Source organism: Erinaceus europaeus, chromosome 2 (genome assembly GCF_950295315.1).
Source record: "Erinaceus europaeus chromosome 2, mEriEur2.1, whole genome shotgun sequence".
Taxonomy (NCBI): domain Eukaryota; kingdom Metazoa; phylum Chordata; class Mammalia; order Eulipotyphla; family Erinaceidae; genus Erinaceus; species Erinaceus europaeus.
Window position 1 is genome coordinate 92,628,594 of NC_080163.1, and position 26,768 is coordinate 92,655,361.

A 26,768-nucleotide genomic window follows, 5' to 3' on the forward strand; every position below is an offset into this window, starting at 1 on the left:
GTGATAGGGATAGAACTCATGCAAGCTTTGTGCACTATTGTTTCACTATTTTCCTGGTCCAATAAGAGTTAATTCTGACAAGAAGAAAGAAACACTGATAGTCTATGTTGAGAAGTCTCTGACTACTTAGAGAAATAATGATCTGAGCATAGTCCTTTGTCCTGGAAGTACGCCTGTATTTGTGATTTTTTTTTAAAAAAATTTCTTTATTGGGGAACTAATGTTTTACATTCGACAGTAAATACAATAGTTTGTACATGCATAACATTTCCCAGTTTTCCATATAACAATACAACCCCCACTAGGTCCTCTGTCATTCTTTTTGGACCTGTACTCTCCCCACCACACACCCCAGAGAATTTTACTTTGGTACAATATGCCAATTCCAGTTCAGGTTCTACTTCTGTTTTCTTTTCTGATCTTGTTTATCAACTTCTGCCAGAGAGTGAGATCATCTCATATTCATCCTTGTTTCTGACTTATTTCACTCAACATGATTTTTTCAAGGTCCATCCAAGATCAGCTGAAAACGGTGAAGTCACCGTTTTTAATAGCTGAATAGTATTCCATTGTGTATATATACCACAACTTGCTCAGCCACTCATCTGTTGTTGGACACCTGGGTTGCTTCCAGGTTTTGGCTATTACAGATTGTGCTGCTAAGAACATATGTGTACACAGATCTTTTTGGATGGATATGTTGGGTTCCTTAGGATATATCCCCAGGAGAGGAATTGCAGGATCATGGGGTAGGTCCATTCCTAGCCTTCTGAGAATTCTCCAGACTGTTCTCCACAGAGGATGGACCAATTTGCATTCCCACCAGCATTGCAGGAGGGTTCTTTTGACCCCACAATCTCTCAAGCATTTACTGCTGCTACATTTTCTGATGTATGACATTCTCACGGGAGAGAGGTGGTATCTCATTGTTGTCTCTATTTGCATTTCTCTGACAATCAAAGACTTGGAGCATTTTTTTCATGTGTTTCTCAGCCTTTTGAATCTCTTCTGTGGTGAATATTCTATCCATGTCCTCTCCCCATTTTGGATGGGGTTATTTGTTTTCTTATGGTTGAGTTTGGCAAGCTCTTTATATATTTTGGTTATTAGCCTCTTGTCTGATGTATGGCATGTAAAATCTTCTCCCATTCTGTGAGGGGTCTCTTGGTTTGGGTAGTGGTTTCTTTTGCTGTGCAGAAGCTTTTTAATTTGATGTAGTCCCATAGGTTTATGCTTGCCTTAGTCTTCTTTGTAATTGGATTCATTTCATTGAAGATGTCTTTAAAATTTATGTGGAAAAGAGTTCTGCCAATATTTTTCTCTAAGTATCTGATAGTTTCTGGTATAACATCCAAGTCCTTAATCCACTTGGAATTTACTTTTGTATTAGGTGAAATATAATGGTTCAGTTTCTTGCTTCTCCATGTTTCAACCCATTTTTTCCAACACCATTTGTTGAAGAGACTCCCCTGTCCCCATTTGATAGTCTGGACACCTTTGTCAAAGATTAGATGTCCATAGGTGTGGGGACTTACTTCTGGGTTCTCAATTCTATTCCACTGGTCAGTGTGTCTATTCATGTTCCAGTACCAAGCAGTTTGGATGACAATGGCCCTATAATACAATTTGAGATCTGGGAGTGTGATGCTTTCAGTTCTGTTCTTTCTTCTCAAGATTATTTTGGCACTTCTAGGTGTTTTCTGGTTCCAGATAACCATTTGTAGCATTTGTTCTATTCTCCTAAAAAATGTGCTTGGGATCTTGATGGGGATAGCATTAAATTTGTATACAGCTCTAGGTAGTATATTCATTTTGATGATGTTAATTCTTCCAACCCATGAACATGGAATATCTTTGCACTTCTTTGTGTCTTTTTATATTTCCTTGAGTAGTGACTCATAATTTTTAGTATATAAATCTTTCACTTCTTTGGTTAGGTTTATTCCTGGACATTTTATTGTTTTTGTTGCTATATTAAAAGGAATTGATTTCTGGATTTCAACTTCTTGGGCCTTAGTGTTTGCACAGAGGAATGCCACTGACACTTGAATGTTAATTTTGTGTTCTGACACCTTATTGTATTGCCTGATGATTTCCCAAAGCTTCTTGCTGGATTCCTTAGGCTTTTCTATGTATATTATCATGTCATCTGCAAATAGGGAGAGTTTGACTTCTTCTCTTCCCATCTGTATCCCTTTAATTCCCTGCTCCTGCCTGATTGCTATGGCAAGACCTTCCAATACTATGTTGAATATTAATGGTGATAGTGGGCAGCCCTGTCTAGTACCTGATCTGAGGGGAAATGCTTCCAGTTTTTCACCATTGAGTATGACGTTGGCTGTAGGTTTGCTATATATAGACTCCACTATCATCAGGAATTTTCTATCTATTCTCATTTTTGTAGTGTTTTGATCGTAAAGGGTTTATTGGTATGACCATATGGTTTTTGGTCTTGCTTTTGTTGATGTGGTGGATCACTTTGATTGATTTAAATATATTAAACCAACCTTGCATGCCTGGGATAAACCCCACTTGGTCATAATGAACAACCTTTTTAATATGCTGCTGTATCCAGTTGGCTAGAATTTGTTCAATATTTTAGCATCTATGTTCACCAGAGATATTGGTCTGTAGTTTTCTTTTTTGGTTGTGTCCCTGTCTGCTTCTGGTATCAAAGTGATGTTGGCTTCATAGCAGCTGGAAGGGAGTATTCCAGTGTCTTCAATCTTCTGGAAGACTTTTCAAAGTAGAGGTATTAGTTCTTCTTTGAAGGTTTTGTAGAAATCATTTGTAAAACCATCTTGTCCAGGACTTTTGTTTTTGGGAACGTTTTTGATAACTCTTTCAATGTCATTCGCTGTGATGGTGCAGTTCATGTGATATAGTTCCCCTTTACTTAATTTTGGAAGTTCATAGGTATCTAGGAAATGGTCCATTTCTTCCAGGTTCTCTAGCTTGGAGGCATATAGTTGCTCATAGAAGTCTCGCATGATATGTTGAATTTCTTCAGTGTCTGTTGTGATATCTCCTCTTTTAGCTATGATCTGATTTATCTGGATCTTCTCCCTTTTTTGTTTTGTGAGTCTGGCTAAAGGTTTGTCAATTTTGTTCACTCTTTCGAAGAACCAACATTTACTTTTGTTGATCTTTTGTATGGTTTTCTTATTTTCAATGTTATTGATTTCTGCCCTAACGTTAGTGATTTCTGTCCTTCTGGTTGCTTTAGGGTTCCTTTATTCTTCTTCTTCTAGGTCTTTAAGATGTGCAATCAGGCTATTTATTGGTGCTTTTTCTTGTTTCCTAATGTGTGCTTGTGTGGCTATGAACTTCCCTCTCAGTACTGCTTTAGCTGTCTCCCAAATATTTTGATAACTTGTGTCTTCATTTTCATTGAACTCTTGAATCATTTTGATTTTTTCCTTGATATTCTCTTTGACCCAGTAGTTGTTAAGTAGTGTACTGTTGAGCTTCCACATTTTGGAATTATTACTAACCTTTTGTTGTTTGTTAAGTGTAGTTTAATTCCACTGTGGTCTGAGAAGATGCTTGGGATGATTTCAATGCTCTTGAATTTGCTGATGCTGTCTTTGTGGCCTAACATATGGTCTATCCTTGAGAATAACCCATGTGGACTTGAGTAGAATATGTATTGCAGTTTCTTGGGATGAATGACTCTGAAAATGTCCAATAGTTCAATTTTTTCTATCTCCTCATTTAGCTACCTCATGTCTTTATTGATTTTCTGCCTGGATGATCTGTCAAGTTGAGAGAGTGGGGTGTTGTTGTCCCCTATTATGAATGTATTGCTGTTAATATATTGCTGTAGCTCTTCCAGTAGATGTTTGATGTATTTAGATGCCTTCTCATTGGGTGCATAGATGTTAATAATTGTTAAGTCCTCTTGATTGTCTGATCTTCTGAGCATTAAGTAGTGTCCATCCCTATATCTTTTAATTTTATTTATTTTAAAGTCTACTGTGTCAGATATGAGAATAGCTGTTCCTGCCCTTTTTATGGGCCATTGGCCTGTATGATAGTTTTCCGTCCTTTCACTTTGAGTCTGTGTTTGTCTTGTTGAATTAGGTAGGTTTCCTATAGACAGCATATTGTTGGGTTGTGTTTTCTGATCCATCTTCCTACTCTGTGTCTTTTAATAGGTGAATTCAGGCCATTGACATTTATTGAAATCAAATATTGAAGATATTTTAATGTCATTCTTGTAGATTTTTAGTGTTCTGATAGATGGCCTATTTATGGTGGTCTGACTGTTTATAGGAGACCTTTCAGAACTTCTTTCAGGGCATGCTTGGTGATAGTTGATTCTTTGAACTGTTGCTTGTCTTAGAAGAATTTTATGCCTCAATCTAGTCTGAATGACAGTCTAGTAGGATACAGTATTCTTGGTTGAAAGCCTTTCTCCTTGAGCACTCAATAGATATCTTGCCATTTTCTTCTGGCCTGTAGTGTTTGTGTGGAGAAATCTGCTGCTAATCTTATGGGTTTTCCTCTGTAGGTGACTCTTTGTTTTTCTCTTGCAGTCTTCAGGATCCTTTCTTTGTCCTTATTTCTTTCCATTCTAAGTATAATGTCTTGGTGTCCTTAAGTCTGGGTTAATTCTATTTGGGACCCTCTGGGCTTATTGAACCTTTATGTCTTTTATGTTGTCTAGACTAGAGAAGTTCTCAGCTATTATGAGGTGAAGAATGCTTTCTTCCCCTCCCTCTCTTTCTTCCTCTTGTAAGCCAATAATGCATATATTATTTCTTTTGAGGTCATCTCATAAGCCTCTGTTGTTGTTTTCAGTATCTCTTACTCTCTTTTTGAGATCTCTTACTTCTTTTTTAGTTGTCTTTAATACATCCTCGATCTTGCTAATTCTGTCTTCAGCCTCATTTATTCTATTCTCTTTCCCCTCTACTGTTTTCTGGAGTTCATCTACTTTGTTACCTTGTTCTGATACTGTTTTAGCTTGTTCAGCTAGTTTTGTACTTAATTAAGCTATTTCAGCCTTCAGCTCTCTAATAGCCTTGAGATAATTAGTGTTTTCTTCCAGAGTCTCATTTGTGATTTCTGCATTTCTGATGACAATTCTTTCAAATTCTTTACTCACTCCTGTGATTATTGCCTTAACTAGTTTTTGGATGTTGACCTCATTATTTTGTGGTTCAGCCTTTGGGAGCCTTTTAGTTGGACTCTTGTGCTGGTTCATTTCTCCAATATTTCTTCTTGTTGGTTTAACCATTCTATATAGTATGTTATGAGGTCCCTCTCAGTACTTTTCAAATTACTGATTGCTCTTGCTTGGATTGACTTGTGTCTAATTAAGGTACTTAAAGGTTTCACAGATGTGGTGATTAACAGTTGTTTCAATATTATTTTAATCCGTGAATTGGAGCACAGTGGTTTTAAAAGCCTCTTTTGTGCTTTTTCTTCCCTGTAGGCTATGGGAGCCTGAGAGCTTTTAAACTATAAGTAGGCTTTTTAGCTTAATTACTGACTCTTGACCAAGAGATAAAGCAGGGTGGGGCAGAGATAATATACTGGTTATGCAAAGAGACTCTCACAGCCTACGGAGGTGTAGATCTTCTCCTGAGTTTCCTGGTTAATTCTCTGTCCCCTGGTGTCAGCATAGGCCCCCCCCCCCGCTGCTCCAGCCTCTTAGTGCATTAGCAATGGAGACTCACAGTTGCATTTGGTGAGTCTTAGCAGAGTCCTCTTCTCCCTTCAGCCGTCTTTTTGTTGGTGAAAGAGACTGGAGGTAGTGTCTCAACTGGTAAACTGCCGGACTATTACCAGCCACTTAATCTCTCCCTAGGCTCCTCTCTGTCCACAAGGCACACGTGTTTGCACTCACCAGTGATTTGGTGTGTTCCTGAAGTTGTTCTAGTCTGGCCTTGTGGTGGTCCCAGATGATCTCCTTTGGTATGCCTAGTTGACCTGGAAGAGGAGAGAAACATAGCTGCTGCTGCTTCGTAGCCCTGTCTCCAGAAGTTGATTTCTGTATTTGTGATTCTAAATTAATCTTGTTCCATGATAACAGATAACACACTAAATATAAGAACATGACTTCATGGGAATATCTAGTGATCCTGACCAGGAAATAACACCACATCACGTAATAAGAGAAATAGCACAGACTTAAATACTATTATTGTGAATGGCTGTAACTGATGAACTAGCCTAAGTGAACATGCTGCAGAATTGTTAAATACCATACTTAAATATTGTAATATTTATCACTGAAATTTATTGAGCCAAATCCTATGTGCCAGATTCTTTTCTAAGCACACACACACACACACACACACATATATACATATATACACACATTTACACACACACACACATGTGATATATGTCTTTTAATAACTTTTCACAACCACTAGTTGCATTAGGTATGTTGAGAAGTTCTGCAGTATGTTTGAGGTCATAACAATTAACTGATAGAATTGGAATTTCTATCAAAGTAATCTATCTTCTAAATCTTTACTCTTCAGAAGTATATTCTGCATCTTCCATTATGCTAGCAGGACTGGGACCCTGTAGAATTCAAGAGATCCTTTCACTCACCAATCTAGATGTCTGACAGATTCTTTCTTTCTTTCTTTCTTTTCTTTTCTTCCTTCCTTTTTCTAATTTTTCTTTTTTTCTTTTCTTTTCTTTTCCTTTTTCTTTTTTCTTTTTTTTTTTTTTAGCATTTCTTTGTGGGAAATAAGAACCGAAACTAGGTCATGGTTGGCTGAATATGCTGCTGTAATCAAATGGAAAAGTATATAAGTCCAGGACTGGTGTCAGTGCACCACACTGATGCTATTTAACAATGAATCACTCAAGACTGAGTCACTCAGAAGAATGAATCACTAATCTATTATGTGGACATTTATTTTTGTCTTATTTGAGCCATCATATTTCATTGTTTTGAGAAAAAAGGTGGAATCTTATTCGGATGGGTTGACTATTTCTTGTTTCAGTCATACTGGAGAAGATAGTTCCAAACTATAGACTTCTAAATTACAGGAGAAAATTTTTATTCTGAGGAGTACTCAACAGAACTGGATTTAGACTTATGTGTAAGGATTTGTGGGAGTTTACCTTTGGTGGATATTGAGCCAGCCTGAGAATTCAGCAGGATTTTAAGGATTTGTTTGGGTCTTTGGATTTTAAGCTTGATTTATTAGCAATGAAAAAAAATCTTTCTATTCCTTCTTTTCTTCAGAATATTCTCACTCACTTCTTTTCCATCATCATGTATAGGAACCCCAAAGCCCTTTCTGTCCCCTCTCTTCTCTTCTTTCCCTAGAATCCTTTGCTTTGGTATAACACACTGCACCAAGTCCAAAGCATTCAGAATGGTATACTTTTCCAGTTCTTCAATTTGCTTTACCCAGATTCATCAGAGAAATCACTATCCATTGTAGCCATAGCCTTACTAAGTTTTACATATCAAGTTATGATCTGGGGTGGCAGGTGGTGGTGCACTAGGTTGAGCACATACATCATGCCCAGGGAGCCATTTTCAAGCCTTAAGTCTCCACCTGCAAGTGGCAAGCTTCATGAGTGGGGAAGAAGTGCTGCAGGTGTCTGGTTATTTATCTGCCTACCTGCTGACCCACTTACCTACCTATCTTCCCCATCCCAATTTCTCTTTGCCCTACCAAAGAAAATAGATGGAAAAAAAATAAAGAAAAAAATGGGTGCTGGGAGTGGTGAATTTGCTTTGTAGACACAGAGTCCTAGTGATAACCCTGGTGTAAATGAAAAAATTAAAAAATTCATATATATATGTTATGATCTATATGTCATGACAACTCCCTTGTATAGTGAACAACTTGCATACTTGTAAACATTTTCAGATACTGCTTAGTTTTTTTAAATTTGTATTGTCTGTTTTACAGACAATACTCACATCCAACAAATTTATCAGCACCATTTTAAAAATATTTTAATCAGTGATTAATTGTTTTCTAAAACTGTAAGATTTCAGTGGTTTGATTTCACCCCTATACAATGCTAAGTGTGAGTTATCACACTCTCCACCAAAGTTCTGTGCCCCCACTCACTCTCTGATGACCTATATAGTTCTCATAAAGTCCAAGGGGTGGTTTGGTTACCATTGATTTTACAAATTAATTTGTTTTGGTTATCAATACCCCTCATATGAGCAAAGCCATCCAGTAGTTGTCCACCTTTGTACTTACTTCACTTACTAAGATTCTCCAACACTCGTCATTCCTGTTTTGCTGAGGTGTGCACCAGCACCATTTTCCCAACAGCATGGATTCACTTTGTGTCTGTCACATTTTTTGTAAGCTTGCAGTATTCTGGTAGATGGAAATAGTTGTCCTGGGGAAGAATATCTCTGCCTAAATTGCACAAAAGCACTGTAGGGTTTAGTGATTCCTCTATTAGTAATGAGCAAGTCTGATGGAGGCTATTTCAGATATTCAGGAAGGATTTAGAGTAGGAAGGTGATGATAGAATAGTGAAAAATGTATGCTTAAATTCCTTGTGTACTATGCTTTTTGAAAACACAGATTTACTGCAGACTTGATAAATACTGTGAGCAAAAGTGAGACTAAACTTTATCATCAGGGTGTTTGCCCTAAGCAGTTGGAAATTTTGAGTTGTTCTTAACTGAGACAAAGAAGATGTCAAGAGGAATGGGTTTGTGGCAAAGATGCACAGCCATGGTTTGAGCATGTGAAAATTGAGGTGTCTACTAGATGTCACATAAGCAGTTGATGAGTCTGGGAAGCAAGCAAGACTAAAGATATAATTTGTAAATTCAATTTTTTTGTCAAGGGGTCGGGTGTTGGCACACTGGGTTAAGTGCACATAGTACAAAGCACAAGGATTGGTGTAAGGGTGCTGGTTCGAGCCCCTAGCTCCCCACTTGCAGGGAGGTTGTTTCACAAACAGTGAAGCAGGTCTACAGATATCTAACTTTCTCTCTCTCCCCCTACTCTCTCAATTTCTCTCTGTCCTATCCAGTAACAATGGCATCAATAATAGTTACAACAATTAAACAACAAGGGCAACAAAAGGGAATAAATAAATAAATATTAAAAAATTGTCATCTCTTGGGCTTCACTGCATCAAAGCTTCTCTCAGATTGGTAGGGACCAGGTTCAAACTCAGGCCTTATATATGTCAAAACAGGAATCTTCCAGTGAGTTATCTCACTGGATCTGTGTTTGAACTTATATGAGAGCTATAATAAACAATAATGTATCTTTTTAATGACATTTGTAACAAGATCCTAAACTGCTTTTTAGTATGAAGAGATTAAGTACATTTATATTGCCAACTGTTCTGTCCCTGAAAAGCCTACTCCTTTGAGCAAATTGTTATAGAAAGTATCTAACTTTATAAAATTATGAAGTTATGATTGAGTCAGTTTTTAAAAAATTTTTTATGAGAATAGTAAATATATAGTAAATTCCTTGATAGCCATGAACTTTTGCTCGAAATTGACAGCATGGGATAACTTGTTTGGAGTAATTTTATATGATAAGATTATGAGTTAGTATGATTAGTATAAGACATCATCAGTTTCCACTTGAATCTCTCTAATAATTACTGTAAGAGTCTTTTAAAATTAGCGGAACTACTATCTGAAGGAAAATTGCAAGAATAATTTATAACACAGAGGAAAGTATTGTTTGCTTTCTCAGTAAGACAGCCTGTCAGGAATAGAGGACAATTTACAGAATTAGCTATAAATATGCAACATGCCAACTCCCCACTATCACAAAGTAGATTATCTATTTGGGGATTTTCTTCAGTTTTCTGACCCTTGTTCTTCTTTCAAGGACAGAAGGGAATTGCAATCTCAGGCACACACAGGTTAGCTATCTGTGTGTATCAGAGTGCTCCTAGAGGCCCTTCTCATTGATTTTCAGACTATTTATAGTTTTGTAATGTTTTCACCTCTTTAGCCTGCTACCTTGCACAATCAAGGGCAGTTAGGGAAAAGGATTGCTTCAGGCAACTTGATATGTTCTGGAATAACTAACTCCCATGGAAGTTAGGCTTGCAGCACAATAGCTAAGTGATCCAAACTAAAATTTTATAACAAAAAGTGTCCTGCTGGTTACCATTTTAATAAATCCACTGTTTATATATTGATGTTGCTAGTATTTAGTCTGAGGTAGTAGTCACCTTGTATATCAAATTAAAATATAGCATTTGAGTAGCCCTGTATAAGGTGACTTTTTTGACAGCTTTATTGAGTTAGAATATACAGGTTGTACAATCTACCCAATTGAAGTATAAAATTCAGTAGTTTTTTTGTTTTGTATATTCACAGACTTATGCAACTTTCACAGTGTGATTTTAGTTTGTTTTTGTCCTCCCTAAAAGTACCACAATTTTCACTAGTAGTTACTCCAGTCCTGCTCCTGTAGGGATCTCATCCCTATACTACTTTGTTTATTTGGATTTACCTATTTTGGACTTGTATAAATATAAGCACAAACGGGGCGGGGGGGGGGGGTAGATATCATAATGGTTATGCAAAGAGACTCTCTTGCCCGAAGCTCTGAAGTCCCAGGTTTAATCCCCCACACCTCCATAAGCCAGAGCTGAACAGTGCGCTGGTAATAAATAAATAAATAAATAAATAAAACCACACAATCTGTTGTCACTAGATTTTTTTTAAATTTTCATATAACATGTTTTCATTTTTTAAAAATCTTTATTGATTTTGAATAGAGACAGAGAGAAATTGTGAGGGGAGGGGGCATAGTGCAGAAGAGAGACAGAGAGAAACCTGCAGTCCTATTTCACCACTCTTGAAGCTTTCCCCCTGCAGGTGGGGACCAGGGACTTGAACCCGGATCCTTGCACACTGTAGTGTGTACACTTAACCAGGTGTTTTTATTGATGTCATCGTTGTTAGATAGGACAGAGAGAAATGGAGAGAGGAGGGGAAGATAGGAGGAGAGAGACACCTGCAGACCTGCTTTACCACCTGTGAAGCAACACCCCTGGGGATTCGGAGGTCTTGAACTGGTATCCTTCCGCGGATCTTTGCACTTTGTGCCAGTGCACTTAACCCGCTGAGCTACCGCCCGACTCCTTGTTATTATTTTTTTAATTGTTTGTAGGGTTATCATTGGGGCTTGATGATTGCACGACAAGTCCACAGTACTTAGTGGCCATTTCCCCCTTATTTTATTTGATAAGAAAGAAAAATTGAGAGGGAATGGACAGATAAGGAAGGATGGAGAAAGGTATCTGCAGACCTGTTTCACTGCAGTAGAGGGCGTCGAACCCAATTCTTTGCTCTTGGTGACATGTGTGCTCAATTGGATATGCCACTGCCCAGCCCCACCTTAATATTTTTAGTTGCTTTTTGAATGAGGTATCAAAAGTCATGTGGTTCAAATTCTGGGGGTACAATAAGATACATGCTGTATTGCCTTCCATTGTGCTATAGATGGCTGGTGTGCCCCCCTGGGGGTGACAATGTTATCTATGGAATCTTCCAAGGAAGGTATTTTAATACATTTTAATTTGAAGAGAATACATTTAAAATAATTCTCTTGAGAATATGAGTTTTGTTCTAAGCTTGGCTTGCTGGCTGGTTAATGAAAGTCAGAACTGGATATGCTTCAGTGGTGGCTTTATTTCAAGCTTGAATAGCAATAAAGAACCTGGAAGTTTAATAATTGTCTTAAATAGTTCAAGGCATTATCAAAACAATCTACTCTTTAATCTTTGTTTTTGCTCCAGGACTAATCTATAATCCTTGAACCTCTTATTCTAATTGCATTTTGTCTACATTCCAAAAACCTTAAAAAAAAAAAAAAAGAACTGCTGATTTTACCATCTACAAGTCCATTCTGTCCCCAAATGCATAACATAATGGAAATCACCTTCAGTGATTCCCCAAAGCTGATTCCCATCTCTCATACAAACCACATTCCACATTGTTCTATTCTCCTTGATCACTGTTCCAAATATGCTTGTTTCTTTTCAGTTCTTGAACAAGGAAGCTCTTTCCCTCAGCATTTGCTAGTTACAGGTATTTCTCTGTCAGGGAGGTTTTCCTGCCATTAATACCATCTAGGCTTTGTTTTTGCTGTTCTGTTTAAATGTAGCCTTCTCTGATCATAAAGGGAAGTGACACCTTCTTTCCTCTCATTTCTTCTGGGGTGGCAGATGATCACACAGACTGAGGAAAAAAAATAACAGAAGTTTTATAGTAACCTATATACATCTGTATACATTCAGGCCTAACTTAGAGTTAGGAAACTGACTTCAAGTAAAGTGACCTGTAATGAAAGAAGTCACCAAATAGCTGTATTTCTTTTGTAAGCAAATAATAAATCTTTGTGAAACTTTGCACCTCCTTTCACCAACAAAACTGTGATGGGTTCTGGGACTTGGAAAAGCAAATTCAATATGGCCTGAGACTTGTGGAAATCCCTCCTTGGGAAAAGCCATATACTTATATTATTTTAGCTTTTATTGGAATTAGTCTTAGAACCTTACTCCCAAAGGATTAAAAAATAGAAAAGCTGTCAGGGGAGGGGATGGGATACAGAGTTCTGGTGGTGGGAATTGTGTGCAATTGTACCCCTCTTATCCTATGGTTTTGTCAATGTTTCCTTTTTATAAATTAAAAAAAAATACCATTGTATGATAAGGACCCCTCCCTGATCCTTGGCTGAACTGAACCACCCACCAGAGGAATCTGTGCAGTGAAGATCATCCAGACTTTGGTCAACTTTTTCCTCCTTACCTTAGTGAAAATGATGTTTTCTCTTTCTTTTTCTTTAATTTTTAAATTATCTTTATTTATTCAATAGAGACATCCAAAAATTGAGAGGGAAGGGGGAGATTGAGAGGGAGAGAGACAGAGAGATACCTGCAGCCTTGCCTCACCACTTGGCAAAGCTTTCCCACTGCAGGGACTTGAACCTGGGTCATTGCGCATTATAACATATGTGCTCAACCTGGTGCACCACCACCTGCACCCTCCCTGCCATTTTCTTACATGCAGTATGTGATTGTATTCCTCAGCTATACATGTCTCCTTCTGCCCTTTGTAAAAAATGCACAATTTTTCTGGAAAATTCCTATTTATGTATAGGTAGCAACTTCACCATGAACCATTCTGTATAAAACCAGAACCCTCCCTCTTCTTTGAAGCTTACCACTTAGCTTAGCTGTTTTTCAAGATAATAACCCATTTTTTTCTAGATATTTGTTCAGTGAATTTTTGGCCACATTTTGAATGTTACTTTTCTTTAAAAAAAAAGGTTTATTTAATGAAACTGAAAATCAGAATGCTTATTTTTTAAACAATATTTTACTAGCAATTTAACAGTGACTTACAAAATTATAAGATAATAGAGGCATATTTCCACAACACTCCCACCACCTAACTTCTGTGGCCTTCACTCTTTTGTGGTAACCACCATAGTGCTCCCAAGGTATATATATATATATTCCCCTCCCATACACACATACAAATTATAGGTGGGGCTTGGTGCTGGCATTATGAATCTAATGCTCCTGGCAGCCATTTATTTATTTATTTATTTATTTATTTATTTATTTATTATTTTTCCTTTGATAAGACAGAGAAACTGATAGAGGTAGGGAGACAGGGAGAAAGAGAAACACAGTCCTGATTCACCACTCCTGCGGCATCCCACTCTGTAAGAATGGACACTTGAAACTAGGTTCTTGTGCATGGTATTTTTTGTGCTCAATTGTGTGTACCACTGCCCAGTCTCTTATTATTTTCTCAAGTTCACATGTTTCAATTCTCTATATTCTACTTCTGAGTGAAATCACCTTTTCGTTGTTGTGTCTCTTCCTTCCTTACTTTACTAATCATAATAACTGTCAGTCTCATCTATTTACTCCCAAAGGACACAGTACAGTCTTGTCTTCTTTCTTTCTTTTGTTCTTTCTTTCTTTCTTTTTCATTGCTGGAGTTAATGCTTTATAGTGGGTTCATTACATATGCATACAATTTCCAGGCCTCCAAAGTTTTCTCCTTCTCCTCCCTCCCAGAGTCCTTTGCTTTGGTACAACACATCATGTTCAGTCCAAGTTTCACTTTGTGCTCTACCTCCCTGGCCCTACTTTATAAAGTCTCACTAATAAGTGAGATCATTTGGTCACATCTTTTGGCTCATCTCACACAACATGATGTCCTCAAGTTTCATCCAAGAAGATGTATAAGAGACAATGTCATCATTTTTAACAACTGAGTAGTATTCACGGATTATCTTTCCATTTTTTGTTTATCTTTCTGCTTCCTTGAAGTGTGATGCATAGTTTTCATTGTTTAAGTCCTGTGTTATTCCCAAATACTTGATTGTTTTTGCTTTTATGAAGAGGATTGATTTCTGTATATTTTCTTTTTTATAATTTTTATTTATAAAAAGGAAACACTGACAAGAACCATAGGATAAGAGGGGTACAAGTTCACACAATTCCCACCACCAGAATGCTGTATCTTATCCCCTCCCCTGATAGCTTTCTTATTCTTTATCCCTCTGGGAGTATGGACCCAAGGTCATTGTGGGATGCAGAAGGTGAAGGTCTGGCTTCTGTAATTGCTTCCCTGCTGAACATGGGCATTGACAGGTCGATACATACTCCCAGCCTGTCTCTCTCTTTCCCTAGTGGGGAAGGGCTCTGAGGAAGCAGAGCTCCAGGACACATTGGTGGGGTTGTCTGCCTAGGGAAGTCCGGTTAACATCACGGTAGCATCTGAAACCTGGTAGCTAAAAGAAGAGTTAATATATAAAGCCAAACAAATTGTTGACTAATCATGAACCTAAAGGCTGGAATAGTGCAGATGAAGATTTGGGGGTCTCCATTTTGTAGATAGTTAGTAGTCCTATTTTAGTTATATTCCAAAGGGCCCATGACTATACTAGTGGTTTTCTTTTTTTTTTTTTTTTCTTTTCTGAGCCTGACATCTGATATACAGGTGGAACCAATGTATTGTCTGGGGAGATGATGTCTTGGCTGGCAAAAGGGCTAGAAATCTGGATCAGGGAAGAGAGTAGCTCCCTGATATGGGAAAGGTGTATAAATATTGTTGACTGTAAACCGCATCGATTTGATCTGATCTGGGCCCCGTATTCATCTTATATAACCTCTGCATCCCTGTAGATCTGAGCTCACATTCTGTGGTCATGAGTAGGAACATTCCAAACTGCCCCAGTTTCAGAATCCATCTTCCTCAGGTGGAAGATAGAGTATTTTTCCTGCCTCCCTTTGGAGGATAGAACATTCTCTACCGTGGTTGATCCATGTTTTATGGAGAGAGGGATTTATTCAAGGTCTAGGCCCATCTTGTCTGTTTGGGAATCTCAGGACTCCCCAGCTAGGGCCCCAGCTGATGGAGTGGCCTGATACAGCGACTAAAGAATCATCATTAAAGTATGCCAGTCTCTTGTCCTTATTCAGCTTTTTGATTTATGTATATTTTCTTATTATTATTTGGTGTTTCGTAGAGGATTACCATTGATTTTTGATTTTTTTATACATTTATTTTGTAGCCTGCCAGTTTACTATATTATTCAATAACACCCAGGAGTTTTCTACTGGACTCTTCAGACTTTTGTAGAATTCATTTGTATCAGGGGAGGGGATGGGATAGGGAGTTCTGGTGGTGGGAATTGTGTGGAGTTGTACCCCTCTTATCCTATGGCTTTTGTCAGTGTTTCCTTTTTATAAATAAAAATTATATATATATATAATAGAGCAGATGAAATTTGGGGTCTTCATTTTGGAAAAAGCTACAAAGTTTATTTTAGGTATATTTCAAGGGACCCATGACTATCAATTTTTGCTTAAGGTGGGCTGAAGGTATTGTTTGGGGAGATATTGTCAGAGTTGGAAATAGAACTAGAAAACTGGTTCAGGGCAGAGAGGAGCTCCTAAATATGGGAAAAGTATATAAATATTGTTAACTGTAAACACCATCAATCTGATCTGGGGTCCATACCCATACTCAGCACAAAAGCCTGTACTGTAACCTCTGTATTCCTGTAGGTCTGAGCTCACATTCTGTAGTCATAGTGAGGGACATTCTAGTTTGCACTTATTTCAGGACCGGTCTTCCTCAAGTGGCAGTGTGTGTTGACCCAGCCTCCCTTCAGAGGAAAAAAAAAAAGCATCCTTTAAATTGCCTTTCCTAAAAACTACAGGTTTTTAACATAATGTTACATTAATTTATAAAAATCAGACCTAAAGCATATACCATGCTTTTACTTCAAAGATTATCTTTCACACTTTTAAAGTCCTGAGCTCCCAAGGTCTTAATAAGCTAAATCTGAAGAATCTGAAGTTGAAACTTCTAAAAAGGATGCTTACTTCAGCAGCACATATATGCTGAAATTGAAATTGGAACAATAAAAATTATCATGGTCCCTGTGCAAGAATGGCATGCAAATTTGTGAAGCAATTCAGAATTTTTCTCTGAATGAAAAATCCACCTCAGGAATGGTGAAATCACACATCTGCTAGACCTTAACTACACACACACACACACACACACACACACACACACACACACACACACACACACTTCAAAAGAAAAAGGACGGATTCATATCAAATCATTCTCACAAAGTTTTGAGCCTTTCCATGTTACTTTATCTTCTTTCTTTTTGTTAAAATAAGGGCCTTAATGTTTTTAGTATTCTTTTCCACTAGTTCCTTTTGCAGTAGAACCAAGATCAATATTTTTCTCTTATTTATTGCCTTATTCTTTTGGGACTGCCTCCAATTTTAGGTACCTATTTAGAATTTCCCAATATATGGAATATGTTTACCAGAGCTTTTAAATCCTAAGATCTTCCTTTCCTCTAAACAGTTGTACCAGTTATTGTCTGATAATCCACTTTAGCAACTACTTCTGTTCTACCTTCTAACACACTTCCTCTTTTGACTTGAACTGCTATTTCATTGCCTTTTAATTTTACATGACTGTTGCTTTCTCTAATTGCATTTCAAAGATCTGGTTCCGTTACCTATATTTGAGCCCCACATCATGGAGCAAAATACCTAACACCAGCAAGCCTTTAGCGTCACACTTGAAACCTGGTTGTGTTTGCTCCCTTGCAGTTCTTGTCAACACAGTGGTCTGTTTGGTCATTCGCAAAGGGGAATGGCAATATGTTCCCTGGTTGTCATAAGGACTGAACTGTATCATTATATGATGGTTTAAGTTGCTGCATTGTGTGCTGCAGGATTGCATCCATGAAAATGTGGTGCCTGTTAGTATACCTGGTACTTACCAGATACCTAATATATGGCAATTATTGCTATCACGGAGTCCTGTTAACTTTCTTATAAAGCATCAAGAAGAAAGTCTAGCAGAGGAAAAGTTGAACAATATGTAAATGGTTGGCAGTGAAAGAACTGCCTTTGGCTAAGGTTTCATACAAATTTTAATTCACCTTAGAGACAAATCAGCTATTTTATGAAGCTGTAAGATTTATTGTCTCAGTACCCATGCTTTAAAGAATCTGTTAAGATTTTTCTCTCATGTATGATGGGGTTGGGAGATGGAGAAGAAGGAAACTACTGAGCCCCATGAACTCTAGCTTCAGAAATATTTTTTTTCCATATTTAGTCCTTGAAAATTTGGTAACATCAGCCGGCGCTACCACAAACAATAGACATTGCTGGGTTGCATCATGGGGGAGAGAGAAGAGACTAGAAGGGAGCGGGAACACAGGTCTTTATTAATGCGGGCACCCCAGAAATGGGCAATAGCAGAGTGGTTCAGGCCAAGTGGAGCTAGCAAAATGGCCGCCTCCCAGTACACCTAGACGCCTTTCTCTGGGTCTTGTTGCGGAAGAGAGGAGAGGAGCAAAAAGGGGGCGACCTGCAGCAGCAGCAGCGGGCTTTATAGGATAAAAACCGGAAAAAGCAAGTCGGGACAGGATTGGCTAGGAAATAAGGCACTCCGGGAATAGGGTTTCAGCTCTGGGAAAATGGGCGATACCCTGAGGGTATCTGCACAATTACCCAACAAGACACAAACTCTTAATGAGGGATGGGCATTTTCAGACACTTGGAATGTGATGGTACTCAGATTCTATTCTCCCTTTCTTCCTCCCTCCCTTCCTTCCTGCCTTCCTTCTTTTCTTCCTTCATCCCTTCCTTCCTTCCTTCCTTCCTTCCATCCTTCTTACCTCCCTCCTTTTCCCTCTCTCTCATAATTTCTTTCTCTTCCTTCCCTTCTCTCTCTCTCCCTCTCTCTTGATTAAAAGTGGGCACAAAATTTAAGATTGCAGGGTAAAGTCCTACATTGGATACACCACCAAATTTCTTTGTCCTCAACCTTCCGATCTCTCAATGATAACCACCATAGTTTTCACAAAGTCTTCGAAATGGTTTGTTTGTTTATATTTCTTTCTTTCTTTTACTTTTTCAAGTAAATGTGCATCAGTTCTCTAGATTCCATATGAGTGAGGCCACCCAGTAGTCTTTCATTTTTTAACTTATTTTGCTAATTATCATCACGGCTGGTTCCATCCATTTTGTCCCAAAGTCACAGAGTAATATTCATGGAGTAAATATCACATACTTTCTTTAGCCAGTCTATCAGTGGGCATTTTGCTACATATACTCTTTGGCCATTATGAGTAATGCAGAAATGAACATAGGGGTACACATCTCTCCTCAAATTAGTGTTTTGAATCGGTGTTTTTGAGTATCCTTTGGATAAATGCATAAGAGAAGTATTGCTGGATCATAAGGTAATTCTATTTTTATTTGTTTACAGACTCTCCACACAGATTTCCAAAGGGGCTGCAAAAGTTTACATTCCTTCCAGCAATGTATCCAGGTCCCTTTTTCTCCACAACCTCTCCAACATTTGTCTTTTCCAGTTTTGTAGATGTAGGCTATTCTTACAGGTATGAGGTGGTGTCTCAGTGACTTTTTAATTTTTATTTATCTAATAATAAGTGAAGTGGAACATTTCTTCATATGACTGTACGTCATGTGTATCTCTTCTTTAGAAAACTGCTCAGTTCTTTGATTCATTTTTTATTAGGTATTTTTTTTCTTTTGTAGAACTGTACCAGTTCTTTATATATGTTTGATATCAGTTGATTGTTGAATGAGTGATGTGCAAATATATTCTCCTATTTACTGGGTTTCCTGTTTATCCTTGTGTAGTTTGCAGTCAGTGTGTAGAAGCTTTTTTTAGTTTGACACAGTCTTATTTATTTATTTATTTATTTATTTATTTATTGTCACCAGGGTTATCACTGGGACTCGGTCAGTACTGAAACACAAATCCACTCCTTCTGTTAGTTATCTTTCTTTCTTTCTCTTTCTTTCTCTGTTTCTTTCTTTCTTCCTTTCTTTTTCTTCTATTTTTCTTTGATATAATAGAGACAAGTTGAGAGGGAAGGGAAAGGTAGAGAGAAAGATAGACACCTACAGATGTGCTTCACGGTTCTTGAAGCTTGCCCACTGCAGGTGTGTCGGCTTTCTGGTGGGGTGATCTCCAGCAGGAAGGCAACTGAGTGGCTCTCTCTTGTTTGCTCAAGGGACGAAACGAAGCAAAGACACCGGGGAGAAAATGATGTGTTCTCAAATCTCTTTTATTGGCAGGTGGACATGAGTTTAAATAGAAAACCAAACAAAGAACATATTTCAAACATGTCAGAAATTACAGGTTTCTTAAAGGTCAGCTTGCCCCTATGGTAGGGGGCTGGTATGACAGGAATTGATGAGATACAAGACAGTTCTTCTCCATGATGCAAGCAACTTAATTATCCAAAGGTATTTGAGAGAAGCATAGGGGTTAAACCAGTAGGGTGAGACAGAGAGAAGATGGATATCAAAAGGCCATATAGTTTGGAATTTCTCTTGTCTGGGGTCTGAGGTGTATGATGGAGTGTGTGATAAGGTGTGTTCTCCTCTGTGATCAGAAGGTGAGGTGAACTTTGAGTAAGTGAATCTTAAAGTAGGCGGCCATGTGGCCTGCAGTTAATGGAAAAGGGGTATTGAGGTTTCTGTGGGCTTGAGAGTCAAGAAGGGAAGAACTTAGTCTGAGAGACGGTTTCTCCCCTTTGCTCACCTCGGTTGAGAGAGACTAACAAGAGGGTATCTTCTCAGACCTCCATCCAAGGATGGGGGGAGTTCTCCCTAAGCTCTATCAAGCTTACACATAGCCCCACAAAGGTGGTGGGTGAGGGCTTAAATCTGGGCCCTTGTGCATGGTACTGTGTGTTCAACCCAGTGTACCACAGCCTAGTTCCTATCCCATTTATTGATGTTATTTAACTTAAAAAGGGTTTTGGGTATTGGGGGCCTGTTGCAGTGTGTAAAAGGATACACTGCAGGGAGCTGGGAACTGGTTTAAACAATACAAGGTTTATTAGGTGAAACAGGTAAAAGGCAAAATGAGCACTTATCATCAAAGGTTAAGAGTACACTAAGTCCATAAAGTCTGAATATAGTTATCAAAAGTTTAGTCCCATAAGATAAACAATTATCAGCTCTGGTAAAGGTTGCTCATGGCTGTAGAGGAGTCTAAAAGTTTACCGGCTAGCAGAGTCACACGTGTTGAGTTCCCAGGAGAAGTAGCCATGGCAGAACCTGGCATGCCTCCATCGAGATGCTTCTGACCAGGAGAAGAAACAGCAGCCAAAGAGAGAGAGAGCACCACTTCCGACTGGCTGTACTTTTAAGTCTGTCCAGCCCACCCACAATGCTTTGTACATCAGCAAGGACTGGATCCACCCACAGTCCACTATATGCCTGCACAGATCACTGCATACTCTGTCGCTAAGGCTGACGTTAGCACTGTGTCTGGACTTCCATCCATGGTCGCCAGTATACTGCGTCACCACACTTATTTATTCTTGTTTTCATTGCCCATGCCCATGAGTTTGAATCTCTAAATACATCTTTGATGTGAGGATGGATGTAAAGTCTCACTGATTCTATAAATTTTAGAGAGTCTGACCTAATATTCAAGTCTCTGATCCATTTTAATTTGACTGTAGTATATGGAACTAGGTATTGGTCTAGTTTCACTTTTCTACATGTGGCTGCTCAGTTTTCCCAGTACTATTTGTTGGCGAGATCCAATTTATCTCCACTGAATCATTTTGGACCCTTTATTATATAATAGGTGGCTGTATATGTGTAGGCTCATATCTGGCCTATAATTCTGTTCCATTGATCCAAGTGCCCATTTTTATTCCAGTACCACACAGTTTTAATTATTATTGTTTTGTAGTATAAACTAAGATTGGGGGGCGTGATACCTCCATTTATTCCCCCATTTTTTCTTAGAAATGCTTTGACTATCTGTGATTCCACACAAAATTTCAAACAAATTATTCATTTTCCTTTAAAGATGCATTTGAAATTGTAAGTTGCTTTTGGTAGAACAACCATTTTAAGAATGTTTAGTCTTCCAATTTTCTTTCTTCTTTTTTTTTTTTTTCCCTCCAGGGTTATTGCTGGGCTCGGTGCCTGTACCATGAATCCACCGCTCCTAGAGGCTATTTTTTCCCCTTTTGTTGCCCTTGTTGTAGCCTTGTTGTGGTTATTATTATTGCCATTGTTGATGTTGTTCGTTGTTGGATAGGGCAGAGAGAAATAGAGAGAGGAGGGGAAGACAGAGGGGGGAGAGAAAGACACCTGCAGACCTGCTTCACCGCCTGTGAAGTGACTCCCCTGCAGGTGGGGAGCCGGGGCTTGAACCAGTATCCTTATGCTGGTCCCTGCGCTTTGCGCCACATGCGCTTAACCCACTGCGCCACCACCCGACCCCCAGTCTTCCAGTTTTCAAGAACAAGGAATGTTCTTCCGTGTGTGTGTGTGTGTGTGTGTGTGTGTGTGTGTGTGTGTGTGTGTCTATTTCTCTTAACAATGCCCTCTAGTTTTCCCTGTAAAGGTTGTCCTTCCTAAGATTCACCCCAAGGTGTTTTATCTCTTTAGATTCAATTATAAATAAGACTGATTATTTTATTTCCCTTTCCTCTGACTCCTGTTTTGTATATAGAAATGTCACAGATTTACGTGTATTGATTTAGTGTCCTGCTATTTTACTGAATTTATTCCATTTGGAGTGTTTTTTTTTTTTTTTTGTGACTGATATCTAAGCTTACTCATGATCAGAAAGGGCACTTTTTTTTTCTTTTGCCAGTTCACTACAAAATAATTTATTATAGCACAGCTTCAGCGCAAGCCTAAGTATAAGCACAGTCCTCACCACCCAAATTCTAGGGGGCCTTTTTCTTCCCCCTTGCCTTCCGGACCTCTTCTATCAAAACTTTCAGATACTGGATTTCCTTAGCCAGAGAGTCTGCCCGCTCTTTCAGAGCCTTTTTCTTCTTTTCTAGTTCTTTACACTCACCTGTCAGGGCTTCTTGATCTGCCCTTTTCTGGCAGTACTGAGTGGCTGCTGTCTTATTCTGCTCCTTTTTTTTTTTTTTTTTTAATTTTTTATTTAAGAAAGGATTAGTGAACAAAAGCATAAGGTAGGAGGGGTACAACTCCACACAATTCCCAAGCTTCTTATCCAGTTTCTCACCCTTAACTTTTGCTGTTACCATTTTCTCTCCAGGGGGATCATAGGGTTTGGGGTGGGCAGAACCAAAAAGGGAGCCTTGAGAAAAAAGGTTCCTGTTTGGAGAGCCCCTTGGGGTTGGGAGGCTATGCTGTGGAGAGCCCAAGTAGGAGTCAGAGCTCATACAATACCACTGTCGTTATCTGACGTGGCATCCTCCTCCTTTATGCAAAGAGGAATCTCACTAATAGATGCAGCAGAGTCTGGTTTCCTATCTCTTTCAGAGATATCCACCTCACTACCTAGCTCTAAACTAAAGGAATGATCTGGAGTGGAGGTCAGGGCCCCTGGGGTGGTGGTGGGGGGAGGTTGCAGAAGGGTCAAAAGGGCAACCTGGTCTATTTTTGGTAAACCTTCTGGAAGATGGCCAATTGGGTTCACTATCTGGGGGAGCTCCTTATTACTCTCCTGGACTAGGGGGTCAAAGAGATCACACGTGTCATCCAGCGAAGCTAAAAGCTCATCTGGCATGGTTTCCAGGCCATCTATACCCAACAGATCATCAAAGTCAAGCTCCTTCAGGTCCATTTTCTCCACCATCCAATCTGTCCCAGAGAAGGCATCCTCCTTGCAGATGTCTGAGGCATTAACCAACCCATCCACAGCCAGCCATTCGGAGGTGCCCGCCTTCACTCTGTTATCAGAGAACCCATGAGGTTTGAAGTGCTTGGCCATCTCCAGGTAGACATCTAAAAGACCCATGCTCTCCTCAGCCCCCAAACCCAACTGGTCGAAGGGGGACATCAAGTCCCCTATCAACACCTTGTTGCTCAAGTAGCTCATCTCAGCTATGTCTCGAAGCTTTGCCGGAATCAAGGAATGTAAGCTATTCAAAAGTGTCTTTGTCGGTTACAACAATGCTGCTGCTGGATGCCATGAAAAGCGCCATGGCTTAAGCTGCTGGGGGTTGCCGTTGCAGAGCCTGATGCTCCTGCTGCTGTTGCAAAGGCCAATGCTGCCGCAGGCACTGCTGCCTCTAATACACCATGGTGGCTGCGGACGCTGGGGGAGCGGCGGAGGAAAGACACGCAACTCTGACTCTACATCTAGAAGCTGGAGAGGAAATGCAGAAAAGATACTTTTGATGATTTCATTATTCAAACATTTATTTTAAATTATTTTTTATTTTTATTATTAAAATTTAATATTGAGCTATAAAATCTATATTTACATATATTTGCTCATTTCCCCCCTTTGATCCTGCCTTCTTTTCCTTTCTAAGTCACACCTACTACTTCTGAGTGCCCTTCCTTTTCCTCGCCCACCCCCTTCTCTCTCCAGATCCTGATGGAATTGTAGTTCAGAACCCTTTGGTCATCTTCCTCTGACATTTCTTCTCCATGGCAGTATGGACCAGAATTCTTTATGGGATGTAGAAGGAGAAAGATCTGGCTTCTGTAATTGCTTCTTTGTTGGATATAGGCATTGGCAGGTTGATCCATACCTCCAGCCCGTTTCTGTCTTTCCCTAGTGTTACACATTTATTAAGGTTGTCTTTGTTCCCAAGACATGATCAGTCCTTGAGAATGTCCCATGTGCACTCGAAAAGAATGTATATTCTTTTCTTTTGGAAGGAAAGGTTCTGAATATATCTGTAAAGTTCACTTCACCTATGGCTTCATTTATTTTTTTGAATTAAAAAAAAATTTTATTTATAAAAAGGAAACATTGACTAAACCACAGGATAAGAGGGGTACAAGTTCACACAATTCCCACCACCAGAACACTGTATCCCATCCCCTCCCCTGATAGCTTTCCTATTCTTTATCCCTCTGGGAGTATGGACCCAAGGTCACTGTGGGATGCAGAAGGTGGAAGGTTTGGCTTCTGTAATTGCTTCCCTGCTGAACATGGGCATTGACAAGTTGATCCATACTCCCATCCTGTCTCTCTCTTTCTCTAGTGGGGAAGGGCTCTGGGGAAGTGGAGCTCCAGGACACATTCATTGGTGGGGTTGCTGTCCAGGGAAGTCTGGTTGGCATCATGCTAGCATCTGGAGCCTGGTGGCTGAAAAGAGAGCTAACCTACAAAACCAAACAAATTGTTGACCAATCATGGACCTAAAGGCTGGAATAGTGCAGATGAAGAGTTGGGGGTGTCTCTGTTTTGTAGATAGCTAGTAGGCATATTTTAGTTATATTCCAAAGGGCCTCTGGCTATACTAGTTTTTTTTTTTTCTTTTTTCCTCTGAGCCTGAAATCTGATATGCTTGTGGATCCAAGTTATTGTCTGGGGAGATGATGTCATGGCTGGCAGAAGGACCAGAAAGCTGGATTAGGGAAGAGAGTAGCTCCCAAATATGGGAAAGGGGTATAAACATTGTTGACTGTAAACCCCAGTGATTTGATGTGATCTGGGGCCCATATTCAGCTTAGGAGCCTATGTGACTTCTGCATCCCTGTGGATCTGACCTCACATTCTGTGGTCATAAGTAGGAACGCTCCAAGCTGCCCCAATATCAGGACCCATCTTCCTCAGGTGTATCATAGAGTATGTTGTCCATCCTGCCTTCGAAGGATGGAACATTCTCTACCATTGTTGATCCAAGTTGAGGGCAAGGTCCTATGAGGGTCCACAAAAGGGTCTATTGTGTTTTTTCTGTTAGAAATGACCAGTAACAATGGAGAGAGGGACTTATTTGAGGTCTAGGCCTGTCATGTCTGTTTGGGAATCTCAGGACTCCCTGATTAGGGCCTCAGCTGATGGGGTGGCCTGATAGTGACTAAAGAGTCATCATTAAAGTATGCCAGTCTCTTGCCCTTATTTAGCTTTTGCAGTTCTTGCTTTGATGAAGTTAGCTTTGGAGTGAGTGAGAGAACTGTAATAGGAAGTAGGCGAGGAAGGTATCTATGTCTAAATAAACACTATTTTCATTATGAACTTGATACTGACTCACTAAAGACTATTGTGTATTTTTGCTTTCAGGTATATATTTTGTCCTAATTTATGGATCCATGTGAACATACGCTCTATCTCACGGGACCTGGTCTATATCTAGGTTTTGGGACTTTGTTAGGAAGTGAACTTCTTGGAATGAATTAGAGAATACTGTGAGAGGAAAGATCTCACCTGAGTAATGAGGGTGAAGGGTTGGCATTCCATGCCTGATGTTTCTGGACACAGCCTAAGACTTCACTTAAGGCCTCAATTTCTTTGTTGATTTTTTTGTCCTGATCATCTGTCTCTCGTTGTGAGTAGTGTGTTAAAATCTCCTACTGTTATTATGTTGTCAGTATCTCACTTAAGGTCAGTAAATACTTGTTTTATATATTTGGGTGTACTCATATTGGGAGCATTTATACTGATGATGGTTATGTCTTCCTGATGGACTTATGAGCTGACCAATATGTAGTATCCATGTCTATCTCTTATCACCTTCATTTGATCTGATATTAGAATAGCTGCTTATGTTTTTTTTCTTTTTTCTTTTTGCATTAATGGCTTGCAATACCTTATTCCAGTTTGTCACTTGGAGCTTCTGACCATTTTTCTTTTGTATGCATCTTTCCTGGAGACATAGGATAGTGGGATCTTGCTTTATAATTCAGTCAGTCACTCTGAGTCTTTCGATTGGTGAATTTAAGCCTCTCACATTTAAGGTTCTTGTTGATAAGTGTAGTTTGCTTATAGCCATTCTAGTTTTTGTTTCAAGGTTGTTTTATGTTCTTGTTTTTCCTGTTTGCTTTTGGTTGATCTTTATGTGGATGGTTTTCTATAGTAGCCTTGCCTACCGTGTATGCTTTCTATTTGTCTCTGTACTATAGTTTGTTTTGTGGTTATTATGAGTATTTTGTCAAACTAAGAATATCTACAGCAGTCTTTATTAATTTATTTTGGTTTGCCAACATTTGACTTTATTACTCTGTCTATTTTGCCCTCTCCCTTTCTCTATCTCTGCTTTTACCTTTGTTGTGTTTTTGATACTATTCTACTACTAATGATATCATTAAGAGTTGGAATTCCTTTGCTTCTTCTTTTCATGTGGGACAGTATTTCATACAAAGCAGGACTGGTGGTGGTGAATTCCTTCAGTTTCTGAATGTTTGAAAAAATCTTTACTATTCTTCAAAATTGAAGGATAATTTAGCAAGATACAGTATTTATGGCTGACAAGTCTTATCTTTTATACTTTGCATATTCCATTTCACTCTGTTCTTGCCTCATAGGATTTATGATAAGAACC

The 26,768-nt window shown here is 39.0% G+C and overlaps 2 protein-coding genes and 1 pseudogene across 5 annotated transcripts in view; 2 read left to right on the plus strand and 1 right to left on the minus strand.

Annotated features, from left to right (window-relative positions):
* The window catches only part of PALLD (palladin, cytoskeletal associated protein), an 811,300-nt gene that overhangs the window by 402,680 nt on the left and 381,852 nt on the right, over positions 1-26,768 (plus strand). The window lies entirely within an intron of this gene.
* On the plus strand, positions 16,356-16,452 carry LOC132537309 (U6 spliceosomal RNA; annotated as a pseudogene).
* LOC103117223 (cyclic AMP-dependent transcription factor ATF-4-like) lies at positions 21,916-23,603 on the minus strand. The gene is given in 2 exon segments (XM_060186427.1): positions 21,916-22,714; positions 22,717-23,603. Coding segments are annotated over 2 exon segments (1,128 nt in total). The 5' UTR covers positions 23,369-23,603; the 3' UTR covers positions 21,916-22,238.